Source organism: Mastigoproctus giganteus, chromosome 10, assembly GCF_048544385.1.
Source record: "Mastigoproctus giganteus isolate SK-2022 chromosome 10, ASM4854438v1, whole genome shotgun sequence".
Classification (NCBI taxonomy): domain Eukaryota; kingdom Metazoa; phylum Arthropoda; class Arachnida; order Uropygi; family Thelyphonidae; genus Mastigoproctus; species Mastigoproctus giganteus.
In genome coordinates, this window is record NC_143584.1 from 36,465,198 (window position 1) to 36,479,278 (window position 14,081).

General features: G+C 35.2%; 1 protein-coding gene across 2 annotated transcripts in view; it reads left to right on the plus strand.

Moving 5' to 3' along the window:
- Dph5 (diphthine methyl ester synthase) overlaps positions 1 to 14,081 on the plus strand; it is an 80,636-nt gene that overhangs the window by 8,772 nt on the left and 57,783 nt on the right. Inside the window, exon 2 of one of the 2 annotated variants that reach the window (XM_090384118.1) lies at positions 5,293 to 5,353. In XM_090384118.1, the coding sequence (XP_090240244.1) occupies positions 5,293 to 5,353 (61 nt within the window). Of the gene's footprint in view, positions 1 to 5,292; positions 5,364 to 14,081 lie in introns of both variants that reach the window. The other variant, XM_090384119.1, reaches the window with a different exon arrangement.

The following is a 14,081-nucleotide window of genomic DNA, read 5'->3' on the forward strand; positions in this document are numbered from 1 at the left end:
TACTAGGCACAACCTTAACTAAGTTCATTTTGAAACTGACTCGGTCACTTATTAGTTTATGGATAAAAAGTACATGTCCAGAACTGACTAACCTCCGCTATAAAGCACATGATGAAATAAATATCATAAATTAGTTTCTTGATTAAAATACAATTATTAATCAATAATTGTATTTTAATCAAGAAAGTATACTAATGTGTTCAGCGAAAGGAAGTCAGCGTGAAAGCAATGCAGTATCACAATAAAATTTGACAACACACACCTTGGAACATGATGTGATACACTTTGAAAAACTGTGCTATATGTGTTTAGTTTCATTGTTGATTTTCCACATCAGTTTCATAATTCTTTATGTTATTTTAAGTTTAACTTATTTTATGATATTTTTACATTATTTATTACTTATTTTTGCTCTATTTTACCCAAAAAAAAAAACATTTCATTTTTTTACTTTGGGAGGGAGGCCATTAACAAGGGCTATGTGGTCCAATACCTCAGCACACATGCCACAGGTGGCATGTGTGCTGAGGTAGGTTAGCTGCTCCTTCTTTAAAGAGTTTTTAATTGATGTTCAAAAGCTGTAATTCAATAGCTGTAGTTCAATAGTTGTAATTCCTCCTGCAATTACAAATATTCTGTATTTAATTTGGCAATCAATTCTTTTATTGCTTCCATTATGTAAGGTCTGAAGCGTTTATATTTCAGAAGAGCTACCTTTTCACGCCACCTGGACATTTTGAGCCACAACAAGAGATGAGTACGTCACTGCATGCACATGATATACATTTGGTCCATAAGATGCAGGGGATTTTGTTTTAAGGGTAAAAAAATTATCAGGGGAAAAAGTGCACCTTATGATTTGGGAAATACTGTAGATAAGGTCTCAGAAGCCTTCAAAAAAATCATTTTCCCTTGTTTGGTTCTGGTATACCCAAAATCAGATGAATTTTAAACTGAAGACTAGCCTTAAACATTAAAGACTAGCCTAGGCCTGGAAAAAGTTCTGGTAAGCAGATTGCTTTACCTTAAATAAAATTATTAAATTGGAGCTGTACCTTATCATACTGTAAATAGAAATAAGTCTTAGGCACAGTATATGCAGAATGAATGAATGAAAGCTAATGAGCCAACCAAAACCATGTTCCATGAGGGGAATTTCTAGGTGATATCATCAACCAGTTTCTGTGAGTTTTGGGGATGAGTAGGAGCAATAGAAAAATACACTTCCAAGGATTTGTGGTTAGAATCAAAAAAAATATATCTTCAAAGGTGAAAGGAACAGAACATTGGTTAGAACATGATCAAGATGAGCATCAGACCTATTCGAGAAAGATGAAGTGCAGTGTAACCAAAAATAGACAATTTCTGAAAAATCTAGTAGAAATTTAGATGGGCAAGTTGACTGCTAAATTGAACTTGCTCACACACATTATTATTATTATTATTAGCTATAGGGTACAAGGAAGCCTGAGACTTATGCTGCACCAGGCAGAAAAAAAAAAAAAAAAAAATCCCAAGTTACCCTGAGAGAGACAGAGAGAGAGAGAGAGTCAAAAGGAAATCACCAAGAAAGAGAAGAATGATGATATCCAGTTAGGACCCTGGGTGTGCCAAGCCCATACTCATCAGATATGAGCCCCTGGGTATAATATCAAGCAGTTGAGAGGAAACAACAACTGAAGAGATTGGGCAATAAAATATCACCCAGTAAAAGAAGAAGAAAGTACCCTTAGTGTTTTCAAATAAAACTGATTGAGTTGAAAATAATTTCTGAACAGAGTTATTTAGATATAAATAGACATACTATCAAGATGACACTAAAATGAAAATTCTGTGAAACGGAGGTGAGTCTAGTCTCTGAATTGAGCTGTGTTTCAACTGTGGCTATAAAGCTGTATGTGTGTTGACAGAAAGTACATGATTGAGTGAATGAATTTTGATATGAATACTACATGCATTTTGAAAAAAATTAAACTAAATTGATACTGATAACAGCTTGAAGAACCTGAAAACCCGAATTCAGAGTCCACCTTCTGTACGCTGCTGTTTTATATTTAATCATCATAGCAGTCAAGTCAACTTGAAGTTGCCAATCATACAGGATGTCTCATGTCCTAAGGTACCAGTGTGATGAAATTCAAATACACGATACATGTTTGATTGTAGTTAATTGCTTATTGTATAAACAATTAACAACTAAAAACTGTTTATTATATAAACAATTAACTAGAACAAACATACATTGGAATTTCATCAGATTAAGTATCTTACTGGTACTTTATTGGTAGTAGTCCATATTCAGTTGAAGAATGATTTTCAGTATCGTTTTAAGAAAAACACTGCCTGGAAATTCAAAGTAATTTAATGAATTTAGAGAACAGTTTGATAAATTATCAAATTTGCATGTTTGGGAGAAGAATACATTTTCCACAACTCTTGACAAATGCATACCCAAATGACATCTTTGAAAACTTCCATGTATAATCTGTCCTGAGGAATTCTATATGAAAATATTTAATGATGAGCATAATCGAGAGGTCATAATCAGATTAATTGATTGTCATTTTCATAATTTAATTGAAATTGATAATTGAAAATCACTTCTGGGGTGGTGGGGGGAAGAGAGAATGCTTTAGTTTTGATGACAATCCCTCCACTGTTATTTCTTGTTTCTTTTTTACTTTTGTTTTTTCGGTTTCATAATCAATTATTTTGATTATTGAAATAATCAATTATTAATCATTTGATTATGGAAATCATTTGGGTATGCCCATTGCAAGGATCAGATGAATTATATGTAAAGCATGCAACATTACATTGCTTTTTGTGGTGTGACAAGAGACTTGAAACTGAGTCCTTACGTTGTTGTGCATGTTAACACATTTCCAAAGCGATTCAAGTTCTCTTCAGCGATAAATGTGCTGCATACCTAAGTTTAATGCCTCAGTACATTTAATTCTGGAACAGTGCAAACCCACATTATGCATAGGAAATTTTACAATCATCCTCCACATTTTAGTGTTGGCTACACTTTCAGCCCATCAGCCCGTACTTCTTTGTTGGGCTGGTGAATCAGCACAGTTATTTGTAGATGTTGAAAAATAAATTATATAATGGCAGACTTGGTGAGATATGACATTGCTGATGATATTTGTTTTCAAGACTATAGGGCACTAGTTCATTGTCAACTGCTGTTTGGAATTATCTGAATGCTATTCTCTGTTCATTCATTCATTTAAAGTAAATTGATAACTATTGTTGTTTGTTTTTGTCTGTATAGGCTAACTATTATCTTTGGAGTCAGGGCAGGTCCCCATGGACTGAAGACACACAAGTGTATCCCCAATTCACAAAACTGGGTTCAAAAGGTGACCAACTGTTCCAGGGATAATAATGGAAACACTGGTTCAAGAAATAATTCAGGACCATCTAGACAGGAGTGCAGTTATGTTGCAGTCACAGCATGGATTTGTTAAGAGGTGGTCTTGTCTGACCATTCTGATTGGATACTATAATACAGTAACTGAGGAACTGGATGCAAAAAATAATTTTGATATCATATACTTGGACTTCAGGAAAGCCTTTGATATTGTTGCACATAAGACTCCTGTACAAATTGTAGCAGGGGATTAAGAGCAAGTTACTGTTATGGATAAACAGATGATTGAGTGGGAGAAGACAGCGTGGTTATTAATGACCACGCTGTCTTCTCCCACTGGTTTAATTACATTAATGACCACATAGTTATTAATGACTAATATTATTAGTGGAGTCCCCCAGGGTTCATTTCTGGGTCCATTGTTGTTTTCTATATTTATTAATGATATTGATGAAGGTATATCAGTCTTCATATCTAAGTTTGCAAATGATACAAAGGTTGGTAGGGTAGTTAATGACAATAATCAAGGTAAGGTAAGCGCAACAAGATTTAGAAAAATTGGGCTGATTAATGGTAGTTGAAGTTTAACATCGACAAACACAAGGTACTGCATATGGGTAGTTGTAATCACAGATTAATGTAATAACTGTGTAGTATTACTAAGCTCAGGGCAGTGGAAAATGAAAAAGGCCTGGGGATAATCGTGCAGTCGGATATGAAGTTTTCTGAACAGTGAAGATGGTCTGCCAGGACAGCTCATGGAGTTTTGTCAGTGATATACAGGAACTATGCTAGCAGGGATATGGAGGTGATTATCCCATTGTACAAGGCAATGGTTTGGCTACATGTTAATTACTGCATACAGGTCTGGAGACCTGATTTTAGGAAGAATGTAGATCTTCTAGAACAGGTGTGGAGAAGGGCAGTGAGATTGATGAAGGGAACAGAAGGGTAGTCTTACCCAGAATGGCTTTAGTTCTGCAAATTGCAGCATCTGGAGACTAGGCACCTGCGAGGTGATCTGATTAAAACTTTGAATGGATTGAGCAAGCTTAGTGCTGATGGTATTCTTCCTCCCGCTTAGACTAAATATATGATGTTGTATATGTAGTCTGAGCAGGAAGAAGACCATCAGCACTAAGCTTGCTCAGACTACATATGAGGTTGTATAAATTTAAATTGAGGAAGAATGGTTGCAAATCACATTGATGGAAGTTTGCCTTCAGCCAGCAGGTTGTTGATTGTTGGAACAAATTTCCATCTGTTGTTGTTGTAGAAGTGTGTAGTTTGAATAAATTCAAGGAAGAACTAGAGCCCCAGGGGCTCACATCTGGTGAGTATGGGCTTGGCACACCCAGGGTCCTGAGCTGGATATCATCATTCTTTTCTTTCTTGGTGATTCCTTTCTATTCTCAGGGTAGCTCGGAAATTTTTTTTTTTTTTTTTTTTTTTGGCTAGTGCAGCATAAACCTCGGGCTTCCTTGCACCATAGGAGGGATGTGGTAAGTTTTTTTTTGCTGATGGTTTATTAGCTTGCTTGCATCAGTTGCCACTACTAATATTATTATATGTGAAATGTGCTCAGAGTTCCCATTTAATATTATTTTTATGTAATTTCAAAATAGGTATCTATTCTATAATCCCTTTTACATGTCGGCTGTAACAAACTGTCATACTGGTATTACATATAAAAACTTAATATAAATTTGAAAATATGTTAAGGATCAAAATTGGAAGGTTCACTGATTTGTATTATATTAAGATATAATTACTTGTTAAAAGGCTAGGATTCCATTCCATCTAATGAATAATGTAATGCTTTTTTTCAATTTGAAATGATCTTTCCATAAATTATATAAAAAGTATTTTCATTCCGTTAAAAGGATTTTTTTTTTTTCCCCCATTTATATTAGGAGGAATTTTATGAAAGAGAAGTATACCTTGCAGATAGAGAAATGGTGGAGCAAGAGTCAGGTAGATGTCTGTAAGTTTAAAATATAGAGAAATTATAAGAAATGATTTGGCTGACTTAAAGAGTTAGTTACAACATTTGCAGTTGGTTACATTACTCACTGGTGAATAAATTTTTACATAGATGGGAGATCTTGTATCTAAGGTATGCATTTAATTCTGGTTTTTTATGCACCAAAGCTAATTCCTAGCTGTTCATCCCAAACCTGTCTTGTAATTAGCGATGATAAATGATTTTAAAAATAGATATTTATAGAGTGGAAGTCCAATAATGTGTTTTAAATATATTGAAAATTGCAGTTATACAGCAAATTTTAATATAAAAACTTTGAAAATTGGAATCATTATTCCCTCCTACCTGATTATTGAATGTTCGAATGTTTCAGCCAAACTATGCAAAGTAATTTTATGTTAAACATTTGTAATAAAAAAAAGTTTATAAAATAAATTTAATGTAGGTTATCAAATAAATATTCATCTTCATAGAATCGTCATGAGAAGCCCCCTAGTGCCCCAGTTACCTTTGCTAAATGAAAATTGAAAAGTACTAAATGTGAGTCAGTAAATATCATTTGTCATGCAGAAATCCAGGTAATAATGTCTAGTAATAAAAGCGGAATTTAATACTGTATATCAAGGGCTTTTCAGACTTTTTCAACACTGACACACTTACGCATGTACAAAATATAATTCGACATCCACCCAGAGTTCTGTAATTTTTTGACAGCCTACCCCTTTTTTTCCCTTATCTTTAAGTTAGTGACAGATCAGTGATATCTTTGTTTTAAGTCAAAAACATGTAAATGAGTAAGAGAGAGCAAAGATGAATTCTCAGGCTCCAGCCTAACTAATGCTAGTTGAAATTGTTAGGTTTATTTATTAGCTCTCAAAGAGAACTGAGCTCACCAACCTCCAAGTAAGAAGCATGTGAAGAGATAAATGTAATAAATTTTTATGTATTAATAAATAATTGCATTTTAATTAATCATTTACAGCCAGTATATGCAAGTAAAGGAAATCAAAGCGATGAAGCCAAAATTTGGTGACACATTTTGGAACGCTCTGTTGTATGTGTTTAGCTTCATTTCCAATTTCTAAAATTGTATAATTTTTTACATTTTTTTTTTTTTTTTTTTTTCACATCATGGTCGAACTACTATCAAGAGCTGTGCAGGCCAGAAGTGACATGCATGCCACTGATTTGAAAAATCAGAAATGAAGATAAACACATAGTTTTAATTCCACTTTTATTGTCAGATGTTATGATCCTGATTTGAACATGACAGGAACTTACAATTCACATTTACCAACTTTAAGCTTTAGTTCAATAGAGTTAGGTTGAAGTGCTAGTGAGCTCCTCGTGTAATCAATTCTGTGAAGATGAAAATTTGTTTGTTAATCTATATTAAATTTATTTTATAAGCATAAATATTAAATGGCACCAGGATCAGATTAGTGGGGGGAGGGGGGAGGGAATTATTCATTTCTTCAATAAGAGCAACGTTTTTTGTATAAGGCTGTTATAGGTGTGTGTGTATGTGTGTTTTCTTTTTTAGAAAAGTTGTAACCAAGTCCTTAAATGCAGGATTGGGTTACATTGGAAATGTGCAGCATGTATGACATTTCCATTGTTATATGTGACACTTTTCAAGGATAGTTTGACCATCCCTTTGCAGGGATGGTCAACCTAGATGTAAACACCTTCTAGGTGTTTACACCTCACTACATGATGGAAGCAATAGATTATCGTTGATAGTTGTTTACTCTCTAACATCAAGAGAGTATGTTCTGAATGCTTATTTATTCTCGATAGCCATCAACACATCTTAACCCTTAACAATGGGGCATGTGTATGTGACATCACACTTTTCATGAGTCACATGATGCAACAACAAAAAAGATCATGCAAAAAAAAAATCGAATTTCATTTGTTACTCTCCACAGCTTAGATTAATGAAGAAATAGATTCCTAAAATCAAAAGAAAGGACTTTATGTGAATGAGAAATACACTGCTTGTTTCAGTACATAGTATTATAAGATAGGATAATATTGTTTGCTACCTCAAAGCATTATTAAGCATACTTGTCCAAAAAGTGCTGCAGATGCCATTAATTTGAAATAAAAGTTTATCTACCAGAGTGGCACAAATGTTATAGTGCTAATTCTGCCCTTTTCTATGTTTCAAACTTACGGTAAAGTCAATGACTTAATTTTCCGTACCCGCCCTACCTAGATCTCTTTCAAAAAACTTCGATATAATAATAACTTTGAGTACCAAATAAAAAGTATAAAGCAGAATAAATATCCTCAAGTAAAAGTGTATATTTTTCTAGAGAAAATGGCAAAATTAGTCACTATAACTGTAATAGATACGTGTTAAAAGGCCTACAGTTGTTAGCCAGCAACAGCTATATCAGTTAGCCACTCACAAGTGTAAAGTGGAAGATTTCTGTAAACACTAGATGGACGCGTTCACTTCGAAATACAAATTAGGGCAAAGGGAGAGGGTAAGAAACAGTGATACTCGTGTGAACAGACATCTAGATACCTCTCAGCCCACTTAGACTCTGCATAAATGTGAGCAATAGCTCTACCATTACCTAAAAAAGGGAAAAAAGAATATTCCAGCAACACTTGGAGTGGCTCCAAGTGTTGCTGGAATATTCGTGAGGTGGCGTGATGAGGCGATGTGAGATACTGCTTTGGACCCAATATTTTTCCATCACGTGCCATCAAATTTCTTAAGACTTGGCTCCCGCCAATGAGAAAAAAGTTTTGAATAAACAATGTAGGCGAGCTGGGGACATAAAAAGCGGATCCACGGACGGAGAGAAGCTGACGTGACCATTGCAGAATTCTCCATTGAAAGAAGACTCGAGACGTCGAAGGAAGGACCAGCGAGCCAAAGAGCCCAGGGAGTAACCGACTGTCGTTCTGCTGAGCCAACGCCCAGAGCTGGCCGAGGAAATTGAAAAGCCACAGCCATTGACTGATCAACCCAGCGTGATATCTTCAGCTGGTAAGTTAAAATGATATGAGTACGAAAATGATAGTAAACATGATGCTGTTAAAATGTTTCCTTTCTAGTTTCATACAATTTGTGCCTCTTGAAACTTAAGAATGTAAAACCTTAAAGTTAAAGTTTGATCTTATAATTGCTGGAAAATTCTGATAAACATAAAATGTCATAATATGCCTATATTAATGGAAGATGTAAGTCCTTTTTTGAAAGTTCTTTCTTGTAATAAACTGTTATGTTTTGTGTTATAAAGGTTTCTTTTTTCTCTTCCAAAACCTCACATTCACTCACTAAAGTAGTAGAGCTAAGTACTAAAGTATGATTAGAAGTTAACTGCGGCATCAAGTTAATTATTACTCAATGATCAACACAACGTGAAAGTCCAAACTGTGTAATGGAGAGGAGAAGGAACCTTCTCCCTCTTTATTCTGAGGGTATACGAGACTTTGTTCTATAAAAACCCACTAGACGAAAGCAGAACTAGATACCAGACAGGCGAATATGTTAAGTATGTTAAGGTAAAATAAGATAACCAACCAAAAGAAAAAGCCAAAAATGACATAACTACACTAATAATAAAAAAGTATGAGTTACGCCTAGTCTGGTCATTTCTGTTACAGCCACACCCTAGAGCTCGTGAAGGCGAAAAGAGTGCGGACAAACAGGGAAGCCTAAGTAAGCGAACACACACACATGAGAGGTAACACAAATGTCAATTTAATATTCCTCAGTCATTATTTTTATTTTCAATATGTACATAGTTGTGTTTAGAAATTCAGAAATGTAATAAAAAAATAAAATGACAATCTTGGTCATGTATGCAATATATGGCATGTATGCTTATTTAATTAACTCTGGTGCCTGCAGCAAGAGTAATAATTTTAATTAATGAATTGCATTGTTTGCTAGAAGCTGTTATGCAGAGGCAAGGACAATCGGAACAACTGTTCTGGAAATAAAATTAAAGAGAAAAGGCATAGTCTTCCATCCCTCTGATGGATAGAAGGATTCGTCTAATCTTCTGTCATTTCACTGTTTGTCATTTGTGAATTATCTTTTAACAGTTTAGAAAAAAAGAAGGATTTTTTCATATCTTTTTTCTGTACTAATCCAGTGTTATCAGAAAGTTTACTTAATTGTTGCTCCATTATAAAAGATGTTTTAAGATTGCTGGTGGTATTTTTATTCTGATCTTCATAAGTTTATTTTATGGACCATTCATACATAAATACATACCTGTATATCTCACAATTGATTACAAGACATTTTTTGGTCTTGGGAGTGCTGTAGAAACAATTCAAATTACAATAGTGCTAGCCTTTATAAATTTCTTTGTGGATTTTGTTATATTATTCAATAATGCTGTTTAGTTTGTGTTTATGTTATTCATAAGATATAGTAAAATGGTATGTTTTTTTTTAAATTATTCCATCTTCAATTATTTAAATTATTTTGAAATCATTATTAATTACTGTGCAACCTCAGTATAATGTGCCTCTTCATACAATGGTTTTGGATATACTGCGGCTGTGATCATGTCCTCTAAAATGAATTATGAAAAAAAAAAGTAATGTTTTCAAAGAACTAGCAATTTCATATTGGAAACTGGAAAAAACGAATACTGTATACACTTGTATCCTGTACATCCTACTACTATACTTCCAAGAGGGGAAATTATTTAAAAATTGGCTGTATATTCAGTTGCAGAGTAATTTTTGTAAACAGGACTTGTCGGAAACTGATTACTCTAGACAATCAGTGGAACACTAATTACAAACACTGGAGGGGAATACAGCTACTGTTTGTCAAGTATGTTACCTTAGTTACAAAGTAAATTTTTGTAAACAACAGCACATGACATCCTTTCTTTGATTAGAAATTACAAACTTAGAAGTGATTTATGGAGAAATCACGTGAGTTCACTTCAGCACTGTGATAAGGTAGACAGTTCGATTTTGTTTAGTTTTCTCAAAATGAGTAAATTCTGGGATATCAGAAATAAATACACGGCAAAATTAGTAAATCAGTAGGACTGAAGTAATGACCACCAAAAGAAAACGTTATACAGTTGAAGAAAAGTTAGCTTATCGAAAGAATTAAGACTGGCAAAAAAAAAAAATGCAATAATATTTTGCAAGCGTGGAATTCCAGAAATAACAATCCATGATTAGATGAAAGAGGAAGAAAAATTACATTCATTCTTAGACTCCATAGAAAATTAAGTAGGCCTTCACTGAAAGAAAATTAGACTTTGTGAAAACAGTGATGTGGACCAGTGCTTATACAAGTGGTTTGTACAGAATTATAGTGAAGGAGTACCTATGAATGGGATAATTTTGAAAGCACAGACACTTAAAGTTCATAAGCTATTTGGTGGAGGTGATGATACATTTAAAGCTTCTGAAGAGATGGAAGGAGATGGAAGGCTCGTCATGTAATATCCTAGGTTAGTCTTGTAAGCGAATCTGCATTTAGTGACATTAGAGCAGCAGAAGTGTTTACTGAATTTTTGAGTGATGTGATTGAAGATGGTGAATTCACAGATAAGCAGTTGTATAACTGATGAAAACACTGTGCTATAAACTTCTGCCCAGCAAGTCACTGGATATTAAAACAGCACCCAGCAAAGTGGGCATGAAAACTAACAGCCGACCGGGCTAGCCAGGTGGGTAAAGTGCCTGCCTGGCAACCCAAAGGTCGCAGGTTCGATTCCCGCCTCGGGCTTGGATCAAAGTACTGCAAAAACCTTGGGAGGTGCACTATGGCCACAGAAGCCGATGCGCCAACAACTACCAAACAAAAAAAAAAAAAAAAAAAAAATGAAAACTAACAAAGAGAGAATTAGTGTGTTACTATGCACAAACACTGGAAATCACAAACTAAAGCCATTGTGTAAAATTAAAAGTTGAAGTCCCCCGTGTTTTATACACATCAATATGAAATCTCTATCTGTGATTTATAAAATTAGCTCCAATGCTTGAATGGTGAGTGAAAATTTTGCCTCATGGTTTGAAAGTGAGTTTGTACCATCAGTGAGATGCCATTTGCCTCCCAAAAAACTTGTAGAAAAGGCTCTGTTACTGATGGATCAGTGCCCAGCTTATCCTTTGGCTGATGTCCTGAAATCAAAAGCTGGCAAGATCAGAATCACATTTCTGCCAAGGAACATAACTGCACTAATTCAGTTCATAGACCAGAACATTGTTAAAGCCTTCAAAGCCTACTATCATGGTGAGATTCTTGCTGGTGTTGTGAGCTCAGAAATTCAAGTTCTAGAATTTCTGAAAACATTAACACTGAAAGACATTGCATACAATATTGGATTAGCATAGGTGAAAGTAAACACGACAGCAATTGAAAACTGCTATGGAAAAAAATATTGGAAAAGACAAGATCACTAATAATAACCTTGAATTAGCAGCTTTTTCAGAATAAGAAGAAAAGGCTGCTTGTAGTCTTAGAGAAAATAACCTGGCTACTTGGATTGAGCTAAATGTGGAAGCTCCAGTTGTGCATTGCCTGAGCAAGAAAGAAATTGCAGCGTCATTGAACATTGGGAAGACAATTGACAAACAGAAGGCCAGTGATAAGGAATGACTCGGAAGATAATGAGGATTACTCGTGAGGAAAAAGCACTAGAAATTAAAGTGCGTGAGGATATCAATGAGGTGAGGGCATGTTTAGAATGTCAGAGTGATAGTGAACATCTTCATTTATTGCATCTGACCACTATTAAGAATTATGTACTGAAAAAATACTGTCATCAATTCTGGCAAACTAAATTACACAACTATTTCAGAAAAGATGTGTAAAATGTTAGTCCATAACAACACTGTGCATTAGTAAAATGTAAAGTGACTGATCTAATATTTTATAACCTTTTAAGATTTTATGTCTTTTAGTTTGTGTACTCATAAAACATTAGTAAATAAAGTATTTATTTATTAACTAAAGTGTATTTATGTTAAAAAAACTGGGGAAAAAATTGTAAAAATTTTTTCGGCTATAACATGCTTCACTCATCATGTGAGCATTAAAATTGTCACCTGACACCCACATTATATTGAGGTTCCACTGTATTTCAATAACTCATTCTAATGAAAGATTTATCAAATTTTCCTGTGATCATGGGAGTATTAGAAAATTAACATTAATTTAGTGGTTACATTAGAAAATAGCCCCCCCCTCTTTCCCTGCGGGTGTCCAGTGATTTTCTCCTGAAAATCACTGGACACCCGCATTTTCTCCTGAAAATCACTGGACACCCTTGCTCAATTACAGGAGGGGGTTGGTTCACAATATATTGGTCATTTTTTGGGTATTACCATTGTAGCTAAGAATTAAAGGGATTACCATTCAATGATTTAATGATGCCCCAACTTAGCCTTACTTTCCGAGAAATGAAAAGATTACTTATGCTGCAGTTTACCCATTCAAGATGTGTATGCTAAGATGCTCAAGATTATTTTCGGCATGATTGGTCCTTGAGGTTGTCACAGACATTCTCTCAGATATGCCAGACAAGCGGTACTTGTTACCTGGGAGTCTAAAACACTGATGGAACTGATATTCGGATGACACTCAAATCAAGTGGACCCAATTTCGGTGAAGTCCGGACGGTCTGTGACAGCCAAATCCTCTGCTTGCACCTTTATGATGGTGGGACAGTTAGTAATCCTGGGTATCACCCCCATGCACAAGCACACTGTGGGTTGACCACCCTGATGTGAACTAACATAAGCTGGGTTCGAGGTTTTGCACCTACACCACATGGAGGAATGCCTCCCCTCCATGTTACCAGGCAATACTAGGTAGTAGATATCTCTCATCAACCGGTGCAATATCACCACTTTGCTTATTGGAGGCTTGAAGTGGTGGAACCCATGTTTAGTCTCCAGAACTAAGTTCCGGTCAACCCTTCCCCATCTCATCCAGCATGCAGTATGACTGATGACTTTTCAGGTTATGATTGACATCATGGCGAGATCCAATCTTCCTTACATATCAAGGGTACAGCTCTAAAACAGTGTTCATAGGCCGGCTGCTAGTTAGTACACCGGACCGAACCTATTGGTAACTCTTTAGGAGGCTTCCTGATCAGTGTATAATCTTGCTACCTTTACTCTGCCAGATAGTGACTGGAGGGAGTCCAAGTAGTGTGTATGCGGGGGCATTGTCAAGGATCTGGGTATATTCTTACCATGTGTATACCATATCCAAAAATTTCGTTACTTCATGCTGACATGAAGTAATGAAATTACAGCATTTCATTACAGCATGTCTCCTCCCCCCCCCACTTTTTCTTACTATTGAATACTCCATGAATTGTCAAATTAATAGAGTAAGCTTATCTGCAAAAAGATCTAAACCTACCAAACACTTCCTAGTTCAGGTTGATTCAACTACTGCTCATCTCAGTTGCCCAAATTATTCGCTGTATGATTCCTTTCGCCTCAAAGGTGGTATTTGTACATATGTCTTTTCCAATATTCCCTGTCAGATTTGGTAATTTGGAATCTCCTCTTTTTGAACTTCTCTGGCTTAAAATCTCTTTACCTCATTGTGTCAAATTCATCTGTTGTCTCTACCGTTCTCCCAACTCCACTAATCATTTGGAGCTCTTCGACTTCCTCTCTTTGAAACTTGACTTTCTCCAGTCCAACTTTCCTAACAGTGAGGTAATTTTCTTTGGTGATTTTAATGTTCACAAC